At 50.4% G+C, this 14,785-nt stretch overlaps 1 protein-coding gene across 1 annotated transcript in view; it reads left to right on the top strand.

Annotated features, from left to right (window-relative positions):
* CARS1 (cysteinyl-tRNA synthetase 1) overlaps nt 1-14,785 on the top strand; it is a 57,864-nt gene that overhangs the window by 26,559 nt on the left and 16,520 nt on the right. The window contains exons 10-17 of the mRNA XM_037838424.1: nt 7,692-7,804; nt 8,372-8,500; nt 8,890-9,019; nt 9,119-9,222; nt 9,525-9,622; nt 9,876-10,065; nt 10,759-10,827; nt 13,133-13,214. Of these exons, the coding sequence (XP_037694352.1) occupies nt 7,692-7,804; nt 8,372-8,500; nt 8,890-9,019; nt 9,119-9,222; nt 9,525-9,622; nt 9,876-10,065; nt 10,759-10,827; nt 13,133-13,214 (915 nt within the window). The remainder of the gene's footprint in view (nt 1-7,691; nt 7,805-8,371; nt 8,501-8,889; nt 9,020-9,118; nt 9,223-9,524; nt 9,623-9,875; nt 10,066-10,758; nt 10,828-13,132; nt 13,215-14,785) is intronic.

Genomic DNA, 14,785 nt, shown 5'->3' with positions numbered 1-14,785 from the left:
GTGGCGTGGCACAGCCTGCGCTGCTGTGTGCACCCCAGGCCCTGTTCCGGAGGGGCAGAGCATCCCCTCTGCACATCCTGGGCTGTTTTTATCAGGCGTGTGCCGGCCTAAAGGAATGAACCGGGAAACGCCTTTCGGATTCGCCCTCCCAGAACCTGCAGGCAGAGGCAGCTTGCAGACAGCTAAAGCAGTAGAAGAATCAGTGAAGTCAAGGCAACCTGGGGCAAAGGATCACCTGCTTTAAAAATTACAGTAAGGCGCCCAAGAGAGGGCCAAAGCCTGTTTCACAGGGAGTGGAGGGGCCATTCGGATTCCTGGAAATGGGGTAACTCCTAAGGTCAGGACAAGACCCAGGCTCAGAAATGACTGGTGAGCCGGCACTTCACTGTCGCCTCCAGCCGATCTTCAGGGAGACGGCCAAACTCCAGAAGAGAGCACCAGGCAACACAGAGCCAATTTGCAAAGATTGGGAAGGTGGTTTGGCGTTGGGTTCTTTGTTTTCATTAACTTCTGGCACTCAAGAAAATATCTGTCACATCAAGCTGTATACTCCCAAAGTTTACTCCAAACAGGATAAACTCACAGAGAACCGTGCCCAGGCACATACAGTCCAACTGTCCAGTGCCAGGGATGAGGAGAGAGTTCAAGGGCCTTAAAAGAGTAGCAATCTGTTATGTACAAGGGAACATAGGATTAAGTACTGATTTCACATCAGAAACCCATTGGAGGCAAGAAAGCATAGGACAAAATAGTTAAAGTGCTTAAAGAAAACACTTGCCAACCAAGAATCTTATATTGGCGGGATTGTCTTCCAAAAATGAGGGAGAGATTAAGACATTCCCTGGTAAACAAAAGCTCGAGGTGTCAGTCACCACCAGACCTGCCCTACAGGCACTGCTAAAGGGAGCTCATCAGACTGAAAGGAAAGGACACCAGACATGGATCAAAGTGGCATAAAGAAAGAAAGACCCGTGGTACAAGTAACCATGGGGGTAATTATCAATATTAGCACAATTGTGTTGTATTTTCTGATATGTAACTCCACTTCTTACCTTTTACAGGTGCTAAAATGCAAATGCATAAAAATAATGATAAATCTATGGTTTTAGACATACAGTATATAAAGATATAATTTGTAATGAGTACAACAGAAAGGTAGAGGGACAGAGAGGTATAGGAACAGTGTGTCTGTACTATTGAAGTTCAGGTGGTAGCAAATAAACGTGATTGTTATAGATTTGGGATGTTAAATTTAAGCCCCATGAGAACCATGAAGAAAATATCTGAAAAAATATACAAAAGAAGTGGGAAGGTACTCAATATGGTACAATACAAAAGAACAAATAAATGTGAAAATAGGCATTGATGGAAGAATTGAGGGACAAAAAAGATATAAGATTTACAAAGACCAGACAGCAAAATGGCAGAAGAAAGTTCTGCATTAGCGGTAGTTACTTTAAATATAAATAGATTGAACTCTCCAGTTAAAAGGCATAGGTTAACAGAATGGATAAAAAAAAATATGACCCAACTGTATGCTGTTTATAAGAAACTCGCTGTAAATTCAGATATACAAGCAGGTTGAAAGCAAAAGGATGGAAAAAATTATCCCATGCAAATAGTAAGCAAAAAAGAGCTGGGGTAGTTATACTAATATCAGATAAAAAGGACTTTTAAACCAAAAACTGTTATGAGGGACAGAGAAAGTCACTATATACTGATAAAGAGTTCAATTCAACAGGAAGAGATAACAGTTATAAATATATATGCACCTAATGTCAGGGCCCCAAAATATATGATGGAAATACTGACAGATTTGAAAGGAGAAATAGATGGTTCTCAGTTAACAGTAAGAAGCTTCAAAATGTGATTTTCGATAATAGATAGAACCTCTAGACAAGGTCAGTAAGGAAATAGAAGACCTGGATGATACTATTAACCAGCTGGACCTCACAGACACATTTCCCCCAGCTGCAGCAGGACACGCGTTCTTGCGTGCACATGGAGCGTTCTCCAGGACAGGCCACATCAGGGGTCACAAAACAAGTCTCAATGCATTGTAAAGTGTTGGAATAATGCAGTGTGTATTCTCCGACTACAGTGGGATGAAGCTGGAAATCCATAATAGAGGGAGAACTGGAAAATTCACAAATACATGCATTGTTAGACAACTGCTGAGTCAAAAGAAGAAATCACAAGGAAATTAGGAAATATTTTGAAAGAAAACAACAACAGCATATCAAAGCATAAAGGAGGCAGCAAAGACACTGCTGAGAGGGAAATGTATAGCTAAATGCCTACATTTAAAAAGAAGAAATCTCAAATCAAAGACCTAATCTCACAACTGTAGATCTAGAAAATAGAAGAGCAAACTAAACCCAAAGCGAGCAGGTAAAAGGAAATAACAAAGATTAAAGCAGAGATAAATGAAATGGAGAAAAAAAAAGAACAACTTGAAGAATCAATGAAACTGAAAGTTAGTTCTTTGCAAAGGTCAATATAATTGGCGAGCATTTAGCCAGACTGACAAAGAAAAAAAGAGAGGACCCAAATGACTAAAATCAAAAATGAAAAGATGTGCATTACTCCCAAACCCACAGAAACAAAAAGAATCATAAGAGTATACTATGAACAGTTGTATGCCAACAATTAATTAGATAAGCTAGACGTAATGGACAAATTCCTAGGATCACAGAAACTACCTATGCTGACTCAAGGAGAAATAAAAGATCTCAGCAGACCAATAACAAGTAAAAAGATTGAATCAGTCATCAAAATCATCTCACAAAAAGAAAAGCCCAGGACCAGATAGCTTCGATGGTGAATTTTACCAAACATTCCAAGAAGAATTAACACCAGTCCTACTCAAACTCTTCCAGAAAATTGGAGAGGAAGAAATACTTCTGAATTCATTCTAGGAGGCCGACATCACCCTCATACCAAAACCAAATAAAGATACCACAAGAAAAGAATATTAATACATAGATACCCCTTATGAATGTAGATACAGAAGTCCTCAACAAAATGCTAACAAATAGAATCCAGCAACACACTGAAAGAATCATACACCGTAATCAAGTGAGATTTATCCCAGGTACACAAGGGTGGTTCAGTATAAGAAGATCAACTGATGTCATACGCCACATTAATAGAATGAAGAGAAAAGTCCACATGATCATCTCAATTGACCCAGAAAAGGCGTTTGATAAAATTCAGTACACCTTCCTGATAAAAACACTCAGAAAACTGGGAATAGAAGGACACTTCCTCAGCATGATAAAGGGCTTATATGACAAACACTCAACTAACATCATACTTAATGGTGAAAGACTGAAAGCTTTCCCTCTAAAATCAGAAACAAGGCAAGGTTGCCCACCGTCACCGCTCATTTAACACTGTCCTGGAAGTTCTAGCCATTAGGAAAGAGCAATTAGGCAAGAAAAACAAAAGGAACCCAAACTGGAAAGTAAGAAGCAAAGCTTTCCCTATTTGCAAGTGATGTGATCCCATATATGTATAAAATCCTGACAAAATCCACAGCAAAGCCACTAGAGCTAATAAACCAAGCTAATAAACAGCAAAATGGCAGGGTAAAAGATCTTCATGCAAAAATCAGTAGCGCTTCTATACACTAGTAATGAACCATCTGAAGAGGAAGACAAGAAAACAATTCCGTTTACAATAGCAACTAAAAGAATCAAATATCTAAGAATAAATTTAACCAAGGATGTAAAGGACTCATACATGGCAAACTACAAAACATGGCTAAAAGACACCAAAGAAGACCTCAATAAATGGAAGAACAATCTGTGTCCATGATTAGAAGACTGTATAACATTAAGATATCAGTTCTAGTCAAAGTGATTTACAGATTCAATGCAATGCCAGTCAAAATTCCAACAGCCTTCTTTGCAGAAATGGAAAAACCAATCATCAAATTTACATGGAAGGGTAAGAAGCCCCAAATAACCAGAAGCATCTTGAAAAAGAATGAAATTGGAGGACCCACACGTCCAGATTTTAAAACATATTACAAAGCTACAGTAACCAAAACAGCATGGTACTGACGCAAGGGCAGATACAGAGACCATGAAATCAAATTGAGAGTTCAGAAATAAGCCCTCACATCCATGGTCAATTGTTTTTTGACACAGCTGTCAAGTCCACTCAATGGGGGAAGAATAATCTCGTCAACAAATGGTGCTGGGAAAACTGGATATCCATATGCAAAAACCCTCCATAACACCATATACAAAAATTAAAGTATATTAAAAAAAAAAAGAAAAAACCCTAAATACAAGAAACAAAACCATAGAAGAAAACTCCTAGAAGAAAACTTGGAAAGCATCTTGAGGATCATGTTAGGTGAAGAGAAAAAATAGATAAATCGGACTTCAAAATTAAAAACTTTTGTGTATCAAAACACTTCATCATGAAAGTAAAAATCTATAAAATGGGAAAATATTTGGAAACCACATATCTGATAAGTGTTTAATATCTAGAATAAATTTTAAAAATCATCCAACCCAATGATAAAAAGAAAAACAACGCAATTTTTAAAATAGGCAAAAGACTTGAATAAATATTTCTTCAAAGAAGATATACAAATAGCTACTACACACATGAAAGGATGCTCAACATCCTTAGTCATTAAAGAAATGCAAATCAACCACAACAGGATAACCATGTCATACCCACTAGAATGACTACTCTTAAAAAAATAATAATAATAAGTGTTGGAGGAGATGTGGAGAAATAGGAACCGTCATGCAGTGCTGGTGGTGCGGCCACAGTGGAAGACAGTTGGGCAGATCCCCAGAAAGTTAAACATAGAATTACCATATGACTGTCTACTAGGTACATAAGAAAATTGGAAGCAGGGACGCGAACAGATACTTGCACTCCAATGTCCATCGCTGCGTTATTCACAGTAGACAGAAGATGGAAGCAACCCCAGTGTCCATCAGCAGATCAAAAGATAAACACAATGTGGTTGATACATGCACTGGAATATTATTACTCAGCCGTAAAAAGGAATGAAATCCTGATACATGCAACAACATTGATGAACCTTGAAGACATCACATTGAGTGAAACGAGCCAGACACAGAAGGACAGATAGTGTATGATCTCACAGTTATGAAGTAATTAGAATAAGCAAACTCATGGAGTCCAAAACTAGAATACAGGCTACCAGGGTCCTGGGCGAGGTGGGGAATGGGGAGTTAATGCTTAATTGGTACAGAATTTCTGTTTGAGGGGATGGAAAAATTTTGGTAATGGATGGTGGTCATGGATGCACAACATTGGGTATGTAATTAACACCACTGAAGTATATATTTGAATGTGGTTACAAAGGGAAATTTTAAGTTGTATGACAGTAACTAGAATAAAAAAGTAAAAATGAAACAAAAAATACTGTGGGACCCTACAACCCCAAGAGTGAGCCCTAATGTAGACTGTAGTTAATAATATGATTGTAATATATTGTCTCATCAATTGTAGTAAAGGTGCCGCACTATAGCAAAATGTTAATAGGAAAACTCGGTGTGTGAGGGGACAGAGGGGCAGTGGAGGGCAGGCCTCCCTCTGAGGGCCTTTCCTGACCCCCAGTGCTCAGAAGCTAGCTCCATGACCAGCCTGGCCGCCGGAGGCCGGGGGGCGTCCCCTGTGCAGCCACTTGCCCCAGTGCGGGGGGTTCTACCAACAGAGGGGAAGGGGCAGAGTGACCGTGGGGCCGTGGAGGGCCTCGTGAGGGCCCATTTACTCCACAAAGGAGAAATTGCGCGTCTGAGCAGGCAGGCTGTGCAGGCCTGTCCTGAAACGTGGGGAAAGCCCAGCCACGGGAGACGAGCCCACCCGAGGCCCGTGGGCCCGAGTGGAGAAGACCACTGGGTTCTGTTTGCACTCCCTGCCTTGGGGGCATCATGTAAAACAGCCCCTCCTGCCTCCACGGCTGTTATTTAATAATATGAAGCAAGTAACAAGCTTTACCAAATAGTGACATTTGGTGTGCTTGTGGTGGGGGGGTACAGTGTCTGTGTGTGTGTCCACATGTCTGTGCGTGTAAATCTGAGTGTCCGCCCATCTATCTCTGTGTGTCTGTTATATGGTCCTCTGTTCTCTATTTAGAAGTTTTTCAAAATAAATTTTTAAAAATAATCAGATATAAATATTCATGAATTGTGTTCATCATAATGAAAAATCGAGAACCTAAGTGTACATCGTCTGTTCAGTGGTTACCAGCAGGGTGGCTGGAACAGACCATCCTGGAGCCACGCAAGAGTGAGGTTTGGGGTGATTGCTCATGACCCAGTGTGACACCCCTGTAGAGTGAGAAGATAGACATAAAGCTAAAATTGAGACTGGCCTGTTTCTTGGGGTGCCTGTGTTTTGCTCGCATAGAGTTCAAAAACAGCCTGCAAGTCAGCCACCAAAATGCTAGCAGCGGTTATCCCGTGGTTACAAGTCTGCGGGCACTGTTTCCTGGTTCTTTTTTGTGCTTCCTTGCAGTCCATGTTTAGTAGGTGCTCTGCAGTATTAACCTTTGCATTTTCAAAATTCTCAGCAGTGCCTCCCTGCTCCCTCTGCTGCTCGGGGTGGCTTCGGTAGGTTGCGTGACGTGTGGCTCGGAAGGCAGCATCTCGGGGTCATGCTCATTTGCAGCCCTTTCCCAGGCACCTAATCTAAGACCCTTGGGTGGAATCCATGGTTCCTGCTCCAGTGTTCCCACCAGGGGCCCACAGCACCCAGGAGAAGTCGGCAGGTGGACCAGTCGGCAGAAGTGGGTTCCAGGCCTCGTAGGGCCCCCCAGGGCCTTAGCTGGCTCCGGGGCTCTTGTGCCTGGAACCGGAGGCCTTCGCTTGGCCCCTTTCCCAGACAAAGGCAGGGTGGGCCAACTCACCCCAGCACTCACAGCAGCTAACCTCCACGCGTCCCGCTGCGTGCTCTAGAAAACCTCTCCTGATCCTGTATTCCTTTCCTGGGGACGTCACCCGTTCGGGTCACAGAATTCCCCAGGAGTGATGCTTCTACTGGCTCCTGTGAGGCCTGGACAGGCGTGTCCTCGGGAACCCAGCAGTCGGGGACTTTGCTTTCCCTGGGAGCCTCATCCGGAAACGGAATGTGCACCAAGAGGAGCATCAGTGCTCCGTTTTTCTCTTGGCTTTCTTGGACTGTTCTTTAGCCTTCTTCCCGTATTTCCCTTCATGAGGACAGGCGGGACCCTACGTGTCCGTTCACCGCCCCGCCCGCCCGTGCCCCAGGAGGCAGCGCACAGCTGCTCAGCCACGTCCTTGACCACCCAGGCCCTCCTCCCCCCTCCTCCACAAGGGGTAGACGGTCAGACCGTTGGCACAAGGACCCACTGCGCGAGTGCGGGGCCCCCAGGCAGGCACCCCAGGGCCCCACCATGCGGTCCTGCATGGGTGTGAGGGTTTCAGGAGGCAGGGCAGGCTGTGGGCAGGTAAGTGTTTTAAGGAAACTTCAGGTCAGCAGGTGATTGCTGTTGGACATTGGTTTGTGAATTAGTAACTTGTGGGCTTATAAATCATGGTTATAAATCTAGACACTGGGTCAGCACCAAAATCTGCCCGTAGTAAACTTGAAGATTTGCTTGAGCCAAATTAACAAGCGTTAAATGACACCAGACGTTGCCAAGTCAGGCAGCTCTGCCTCCCCCATGTCCACAGGTGACCTCAGCGTCTCGGCCGATCGCCTGAGCGAGAAGCGGTCTGCCAGCGACTTCGCCCTGTGGAAGGCCTCCAAGCCCGGAGAACCATCCTGGGCGTCCCCATGGGGAAAGGTGTGTGTCCTGCCTGCTAGCTGTGGTGCACGGGGGACTCAGGGCTGCTGGCACCGGCTGAGCTATCCTTCCATCCCCTGTGTGGGGCGGCTCTGCCTGTGCAGGAGCGTTTTCATGGGCCCGGAACCCCGTGCTAGTGCAGTGTGGAAACTGCCAGCACTTCCGGTTCTTTCCTCAGGGAGACCCACCAGGCCTTTGGGCAGGTCCCCTCCCTTCCCTGATGGTGGTTGTGGGCCCCTGGGTCCTTGGGTTCTCGGATTCCAAGTGGAGTTTGACACTCCTGGGGGTGAGGCCGTCCTGCGGCTCCGGTGGAAACAGTTCTGGCCGTGAAGGGGCCTGGGAAGGGGGTACCATTGCCATATAACCTTGCCGGGTGCCGGGGATGCAGGGAGTAAATGTGTCACCCCGGCGACTCCAGCAGAGCCTCCGTTCACATGAAGCTTGCCGTGCACTTGACGAAACGGGGCTCTTGTGTCCTGCGTGGCATTTAATGGCTGCTCCGGTAAAGCCCGGTGGCGTGGGGGGCAGAGGCCCATGCTGGGTGTGATGGGCCCTTCGCCCTCGCAGGGCCGGCCAGGCTGGCACATCGAGTGCTCCGCCATGGCGGGCACCCTCCTGGGGGCTTCGATGGACATCCACGGAGGGGGCTTCGACCTGCGCTTCCCCCACCACGACAACGAGCTGGCTCAGTCGGAGGTAGGTGCTCTGGCAGCGGTCCACAGTAGACGCACGCCCAGGGCCTCTGCAGAGCTGCCGGTCAGAGCCTCGTGTTGAAACAATTGACTCCTCCGCCTGGACCATCAGTGGAGGGTGAACTGAATTGTTGAGTCTGGTTCCCCACACTCCCAGCCTGGCTCGGGCAGCAGACAGGCCTGGATGCAGGCTGACTGTCCCATGCTGCTCGCAGGCCTGGGGAGCCCCCCTGAGCCCTGATCGCCCACCTGGACATGGCACACTGCCGCTGGGTGGTACACGTCTCCGAGATAACACCGTGCACACCAAGCTTCCGGCACCTTCCAGCAGGTGGAGGTGCCTTGTTCTCCGTTGCCGTTACCCTCCTGCCCCCTTGTCCTCTTTCGATGCAGGCCTACTTCGAAAACGACTGCTGGGTCAGGTATTTCCTTCACACGGGGCACCTGACGATCGCGGGCTGCAAAATGTCAAAATCGTTAAAAAACTTCATCACCATCAAAGACGCCTTGAAGAATCACTCAGGTAACCAATGCCTCCGGCCAAAGGCTCGGGTGTTTCCCTTCTGCGGGGCACCGGCGGAGGCCGCGGTGGGTGCGGGACAGTCTGGCGTGTCTTCTGCAGCCCGGCAGCTGCGCTTGGCTTTCCTCATGCACTCCTGGAAGGACACGCTGGACTACTCGGGCAACACCATGGAGTCCGCCCTGCAGTACGAGAGGTTCCTGAACGTGAGTCGCCCGCTCCCCCCAACGCCTTCTGACAGAGGGCGAGGCACAGGGAAGGCGGCCAAGGCCTCCTGGCCTGTGTGCAGCAGCCCCCGCCCCACGGGAATCCCCAGGGCTAAAGGAGGAACACGTTTCTGTCCCGGAAAAAAACCTCTCGCCCCCTCTCCGGGTCTTGTCGTGTTCCCGTGTGGCGGCCTTTCAGAGCTTCCCTGAAGCGAGACCCGGTCCGCAGAACCACGCTTCATCAGAGGTCTTTGGGCGTGAAAGTTGCCTGAAAGTTACTCAATTGAATTCTCTAACTCTAGGAGTTCTTCTTAAACGTGAAAGATATCCTTCGAGCTCCTGCCGATCTAACTGGTCAGTTTGAGAAGTGGGAAGATGAAGAAGTGGAACTGAATAAAAAGTAAGATGGCGCCGGCACTGTGGGTTGTCAGCGGCCCCTATTTTGTGCCCGTTGTGGGGACCCTCCCCGTGCGCAGCCTCTGGGAGGGGTGGGAGGTGGCCAGGGGCTGTGTCTGCCACCTGCTGTCCCTGCAGAACTGCGCTCGGGGAGGGCCTGCTCTGTGGACGGAGAGGGCTTCTGGTCACTGGGCTGCACGAGTGCTTTATGTCAGTCGCCGGCTCTGATGGCTCCCCTCCCTCCCCTTCCCCGTCAGCTTCTACGACAGGAAGACGGCGGTTCACGAAGCCCTCTGTGACAACGTCGACACCCGCACCGTCCTGGAGGAGATGCGGGCCCTGGTGAGCCAGTGCAACCTCTACATGGCAGCCAGGAAGGCCACGAGGAGGAGGCCAAACCGCGCACTGCTGGAGAACGTCGCGCTCTACCTCACCCACATGCTGAAGGTGGGCCTGAGGGGTGCCACGGATGGCCCAGCTGGATGCCTCGCAGGCTCAGGCGCGTCCAGGTCCTGTGTGCCCGCGCTGGCCCAGCTGGACACCCCACGGGGGCTGGACATCCGTGCCCCCGCCCCAGGTCCTGTGTGCCTGTGGGCCTCCGAGACAAGGCACACAGGGCACCTTAGCTGGGTCATCCATGTCTTTGCCCTGGCGTCTCCATGCTCCCATCTTCGAGTTAGAAAAGCCAGCCTGAAGGAGAGCTTGAGTCTGTGTGCGTCCCAGGTGGGCGGCTTGCCATACGGCACCATCATGCTGGGAAGTTCTCACGTCCCTACCGGGCAGTCTTTTCTGGCCCAGCAGGGACCTGGGATGGTTCACTCTCAGGTTCCTTGTGGGTGCTCCAGCAGTTTCGGGTTGAAAGAGGCTGAGAGAGGCCAGGCCTGCCCAGCGGTCTTCCCAGGAGGCAGGTGGGGGGCCATCAGGAGAGGATAGGAAGGGTTGGAGAGGGGCGGGAGGGGCAGAGGGGGCTCCAGGCGGCTAGCAGGCTACCCTCTGCTCAGCTCTCTGGGCCTCTTAGGGCGTCTCCTCCAACACCACAGCGTCTGTCTGTCCGTCTCGCCCTTGCTGAGTCACAGCCGTGCATTTCGTGGCCTCCCAGGCCCTGTGGGTTTGTTTAGTCCCCTTTGTCTCTTTGCCTAGGTCTTTGGGGCTATTGAAGAGGAAAGCACCCTGGGTTTCCCTGTTGGCGGTCACGGAACTGGCTTGAACGTGAGTCGACTGTCCCCCCAGGCCCGGGGCAGCCATGCACCCTCAGACCCCACCCCCAGGGAAGCGGCACCTGCCGTGGGGCTCCTGCTGCCTCTGGCACACGTGTCCCCCTTCCTTGTTCCCAGGGGTCTGCGCCACCCTGTAACCTCTTGGGGTCGGGCCCTGCCGTGCCCACCTGTGTTAGATGCCTTCTGGGGGACATGTCCAGTCAGCTGCATGCCTCGCTCACGCCCCCTTCACGCCCAGCTCTCGGAGCACTGAGACCTAGGTCTGCTGCTCTCCTGGGGGCCAGCTGGCACCATCCTTGGTCACTGAGGCAGCAGCATGTTTGCTACTGACATGTTTCCTTAAGCTCAGCCGCAGGGGGGACTCGAGAGCAGAGCAGGGGGGACGCCTCCTGACTCTTGGTTGAGCTGCAGGCTGGGGCCTTCATTCTTCACACACCCATTTCATTGTGACTATGGACCTGCATTCGGCACATGGCCTTGTTGAAATGCCACGTATCAGACAGCACAGAGCTCCCCCTGACTGGGTGGGTACCCCACCATCCGCTTCTGTCCCACTGGCTGCTCCAAAACCAATGCCAGGCCAGATCCCGCTCGGCGGCCAAGCCCAGGTCCCCCTCCAGCCCAGGCAGCACCCTCTGCTCTGGGAGCTGGGTCTGTGGTGTGAGAAAACTCACCCAGGACCAGCCCACTAGGGCACTCGGGGTCTGCTGGCGGCTCTGGGGCCGGCAGGTGGCAGGTGCGCGTCTCCGGGTTATTCCTCTGTCTGTGTGACACATGCCCCCTCAGGCTTATTCAGTCGGCTCCCACCCTTCTCCCCTCATCAAACAGTGCTGCTGCTGCTAGCCGGTTAGAAAGCGTGTGTAAATACTGAAATAGACCACGTCGTTGAAATAAAAACAGGAACCGAGAACAAAGTGAAGAAGGAGAGCCTTTTAAATGTGCTGTGTTCCCGGTGGAGAAGGGCGGGAACGGCCCCCTCCACAGATGGGGTGACAGATACACCCTCACAAATCAACGTCCACAGACAACATGGTCCCAGGTCTGTGAGACTCGCCACCAGGGCTGGAGCCCATGTGCCTTTGGCTTTGTCAGCCTTAGAACTTTGCTGGTTTGCTATTTTTCAGATGTAGCAATACGTGAACCTTTTTTAATGCTTTTTAAAAAGAAAACCCACACAGCTCCTTTGTTCTCTGGTGCAAATGATGCTAAGATATTTATTTTCTCAGGAGAAACAGAACACCCCTTAGGTCAGAGTCAATCTCCCTTTGAACTTAAAAAACATTCTTTAATCTCAGAAGGTGGCAGTGGCTATGTGGGGGCTTCATACGTGTGTAGACAAACCCCCCGCTGGGGACCTCATGAGGTCCTTTGAAGTCGGCCCACTGGAAACCAGCAGCCGCAGGCAAACGGGGGGACCTGCCAGGCAGAAGGGCCTGCGGCCCACAATTCACGCCACCCAAGTCCACGAGTAGGAGCAGGGAGGCCACGGACGCAGTGAGGACTGCGCCATCCCGGATGGTCAGCGGGAGGCTGAAGGGCTGTCGGGACGGGGTCCCCCTCCAGGCAGACCCCAAGGGGGCCCCCCTCCCTGAAAGGCCAGACTCATGCTGCAAGGCATTGCCGCCCCACACAGGCGCGGAGGCCGGGCTCAGTGGCCCGTAGGGTGGACCCGGCAGCACGTCAGCCGAAACAGCTGTTGCAATTTTTGGTATTTTTATGTTGGGGGTTGAGCTGCTGAATGGCTTGAGGCAGGCAGAGACCTTGCTCAAAACACAGGATCTGATCTTCCCAGAATCCATGTCTTCTGTTTGAGTTTTGCCCCCCTGCGTTTCCTTCGCCAGCGGGGCCTGCATTCCAGGCCTCCTCGGGGTCACTGTAGACAGCAAGTGTGAGCACTTGTGCCACGTGCGCGGGGAGAGCAGACCGTCCCGGGATACGCTCAGCCCGCGCTGTGGCCTGGAGAGCAGCGCCAGGGGCCTGGAGACTCTGGGGCAGAAAGTGCCAGACCCTGAGGGCAGGGTTTTAAACCAAATTTCTGACCTGGGACAGAGGGTGCCATGTCGGAATCGAAGGTGCATCGGGTGGCTTTGTCCCTTCGCGTGGGGAGGCAGCTCCTGGGCCTGGCCTCTCAGCATCACTCTGCCGAGTGCCCCGTGATCTCTCAGTGCTGTGGGGTGTCCCCAGCTGCACTGCCCCACGCGGCCCCTGCCCTGCGGCCTGCGGGCTCCAACCGGGCTCACTCACATGTGGCGGGTGAGCCTCCAGCTCCTGGTGACCTGGAACCGTTCCCTCCGCAGCTGGAGGCCACAGTCATGCCGTACCTTCAGGTGCTGTCGGAGTTCAGGGAGGGCGTGCGGAAGATCTCCAGGGAGAAGAAAGGTGAGCACTCGCCGCTCGGGGAGGGCCGAGGTGGTCCCTCTCACATCCGACTCATTGTTTCCCGCTGCAGAACTGTGGGGTCTGTCCCGAGCATCCCTGGCCTCTGCTTGCTACAGGGACAGCTGAAAATGTCTTCAGGCGTTGCACCTGTCCCCTGGGGGGCAGAACCGCCCCCTGTTGAGAACCCCCGATTTAACTTCCTCTGCCGTGGAGGCCAGGACAGACATGAGAGGCCAGGTTACCTGACGTGGACAGTCAGGGGCTGGGGCCTCCGGCTGGCCTACGGGGCATGGCCAGGGTTCCCTGGAAGCTAAGCCAGTCTGGTTCCAGACTGCAAGAAGCCGAGCGGGGAAATGCAGAGGCTCCAGGCTGGCAGCTCCCAGGCTCGTCTGCTCGGGGCGGGGGGCGGGGGAGTCAGCGCCTTCTAGGGGGGCTCCCCAGGACGCCACGCTTCCCGCCCCCCAGCCAGCCCTTGTCCCCTGGCGTCCCCAAGGTGTGTGGATCTTACTAGTGCATATATTGCTGCTTAGTGCTCATAACTGTGTGTTTTAAGACTGAAGATGCTGGCTGTGAATGTTTATCTTTTAGGACTTTTTATATATGTATTATTAATTGGGGAAGTAGGTTTACAGAAACATCATGCAGAAAACGCAGAGTTCCCATATAGCCCCCTACTCGTGCAGATTTCCCTCTAGTTAAGTCTTGGCATTAGTGGGTGCCTTTGTTACAATTGATGAAACAATGTTGTTATAATTATACTAGTAACAAAGGCCATGGTTTACATTAGAGTTCACCGTGTTTTTCATTACTGTGTTTTTGTTTTTTTTTTATTTTATCTAGTAATAGATATACAACCTAAAATCTCACTTTTAAACCATGTTCAGATACCTAATTCTGTGGGTGCTCGTTACATTCACCATGTTGTGCTCCTGTCAGCACCACCCATCACCAAGCTTTCCCGTTTCCCCAGAGACTCTGCACCCATTAAGCATTAACTCCCCGTTCCCTCCTCCCACCCTCACCCCAGTAACCGGTATTCTAATTTCTTATTCTATGAAGTTGCTTTTTCTAATTGTTTTTCATATCAGTGAGATCATACAATATTTGTCATTTTGTTTCTGGCTTATTTCACTCAACATGGTGGCTTCAAGGTTCATCGTTGTCTCATGAATCAGAACTCCCTTCTTATGGCTGAATAATATTCCATTGTGTGTATATACACGTTTTATTTATCCATTCATTGGTTGATGGACGCTTGGGTTGCTCCCACCTTCTGGCAACTGTGACCATCAGTGTGCGAATCTCTGTTCGAGTCCCTGCTTCAGTTCTTCGGGGCGTTTACCTAGAAGTGGGATTGCCGGGTCCTGTGGTAATTCTGTACTTACCTTACTGAGGAATCGCCAAACTGTCTTCCACGGCACCTGTACCAGTTTACATTCCTACGTTCCCACCAGCAATGAACAAGTGTCCCTGTTTCCCACACCCTTCCTCACTCTTATTATTTTCCTCTTCGGGGCAAGTGGTCCCTCTCCTTCAGCCCTTGGGGAAAGTTTGCACAGGATCGGTGTTAA

Source organism: Choloepus didactylus, chromosome 6 (genome assembly GCF_015220235.1).
Source record: "Choloepus didactylus isolate mChoDid1 chromosome 6, mChoDid1.pri, whole genome shotgun sequence".
NCBI lineage: Eukaryota > Metazoa > Chordata > Mammalia > Pilosa > Megalonychidae > Choloepus > Choloepus didactylus.
Note: the sequence above shows the minus strand (reverse complement) of the source record. Positions and strands in the feature narration are given on the sequence as shown.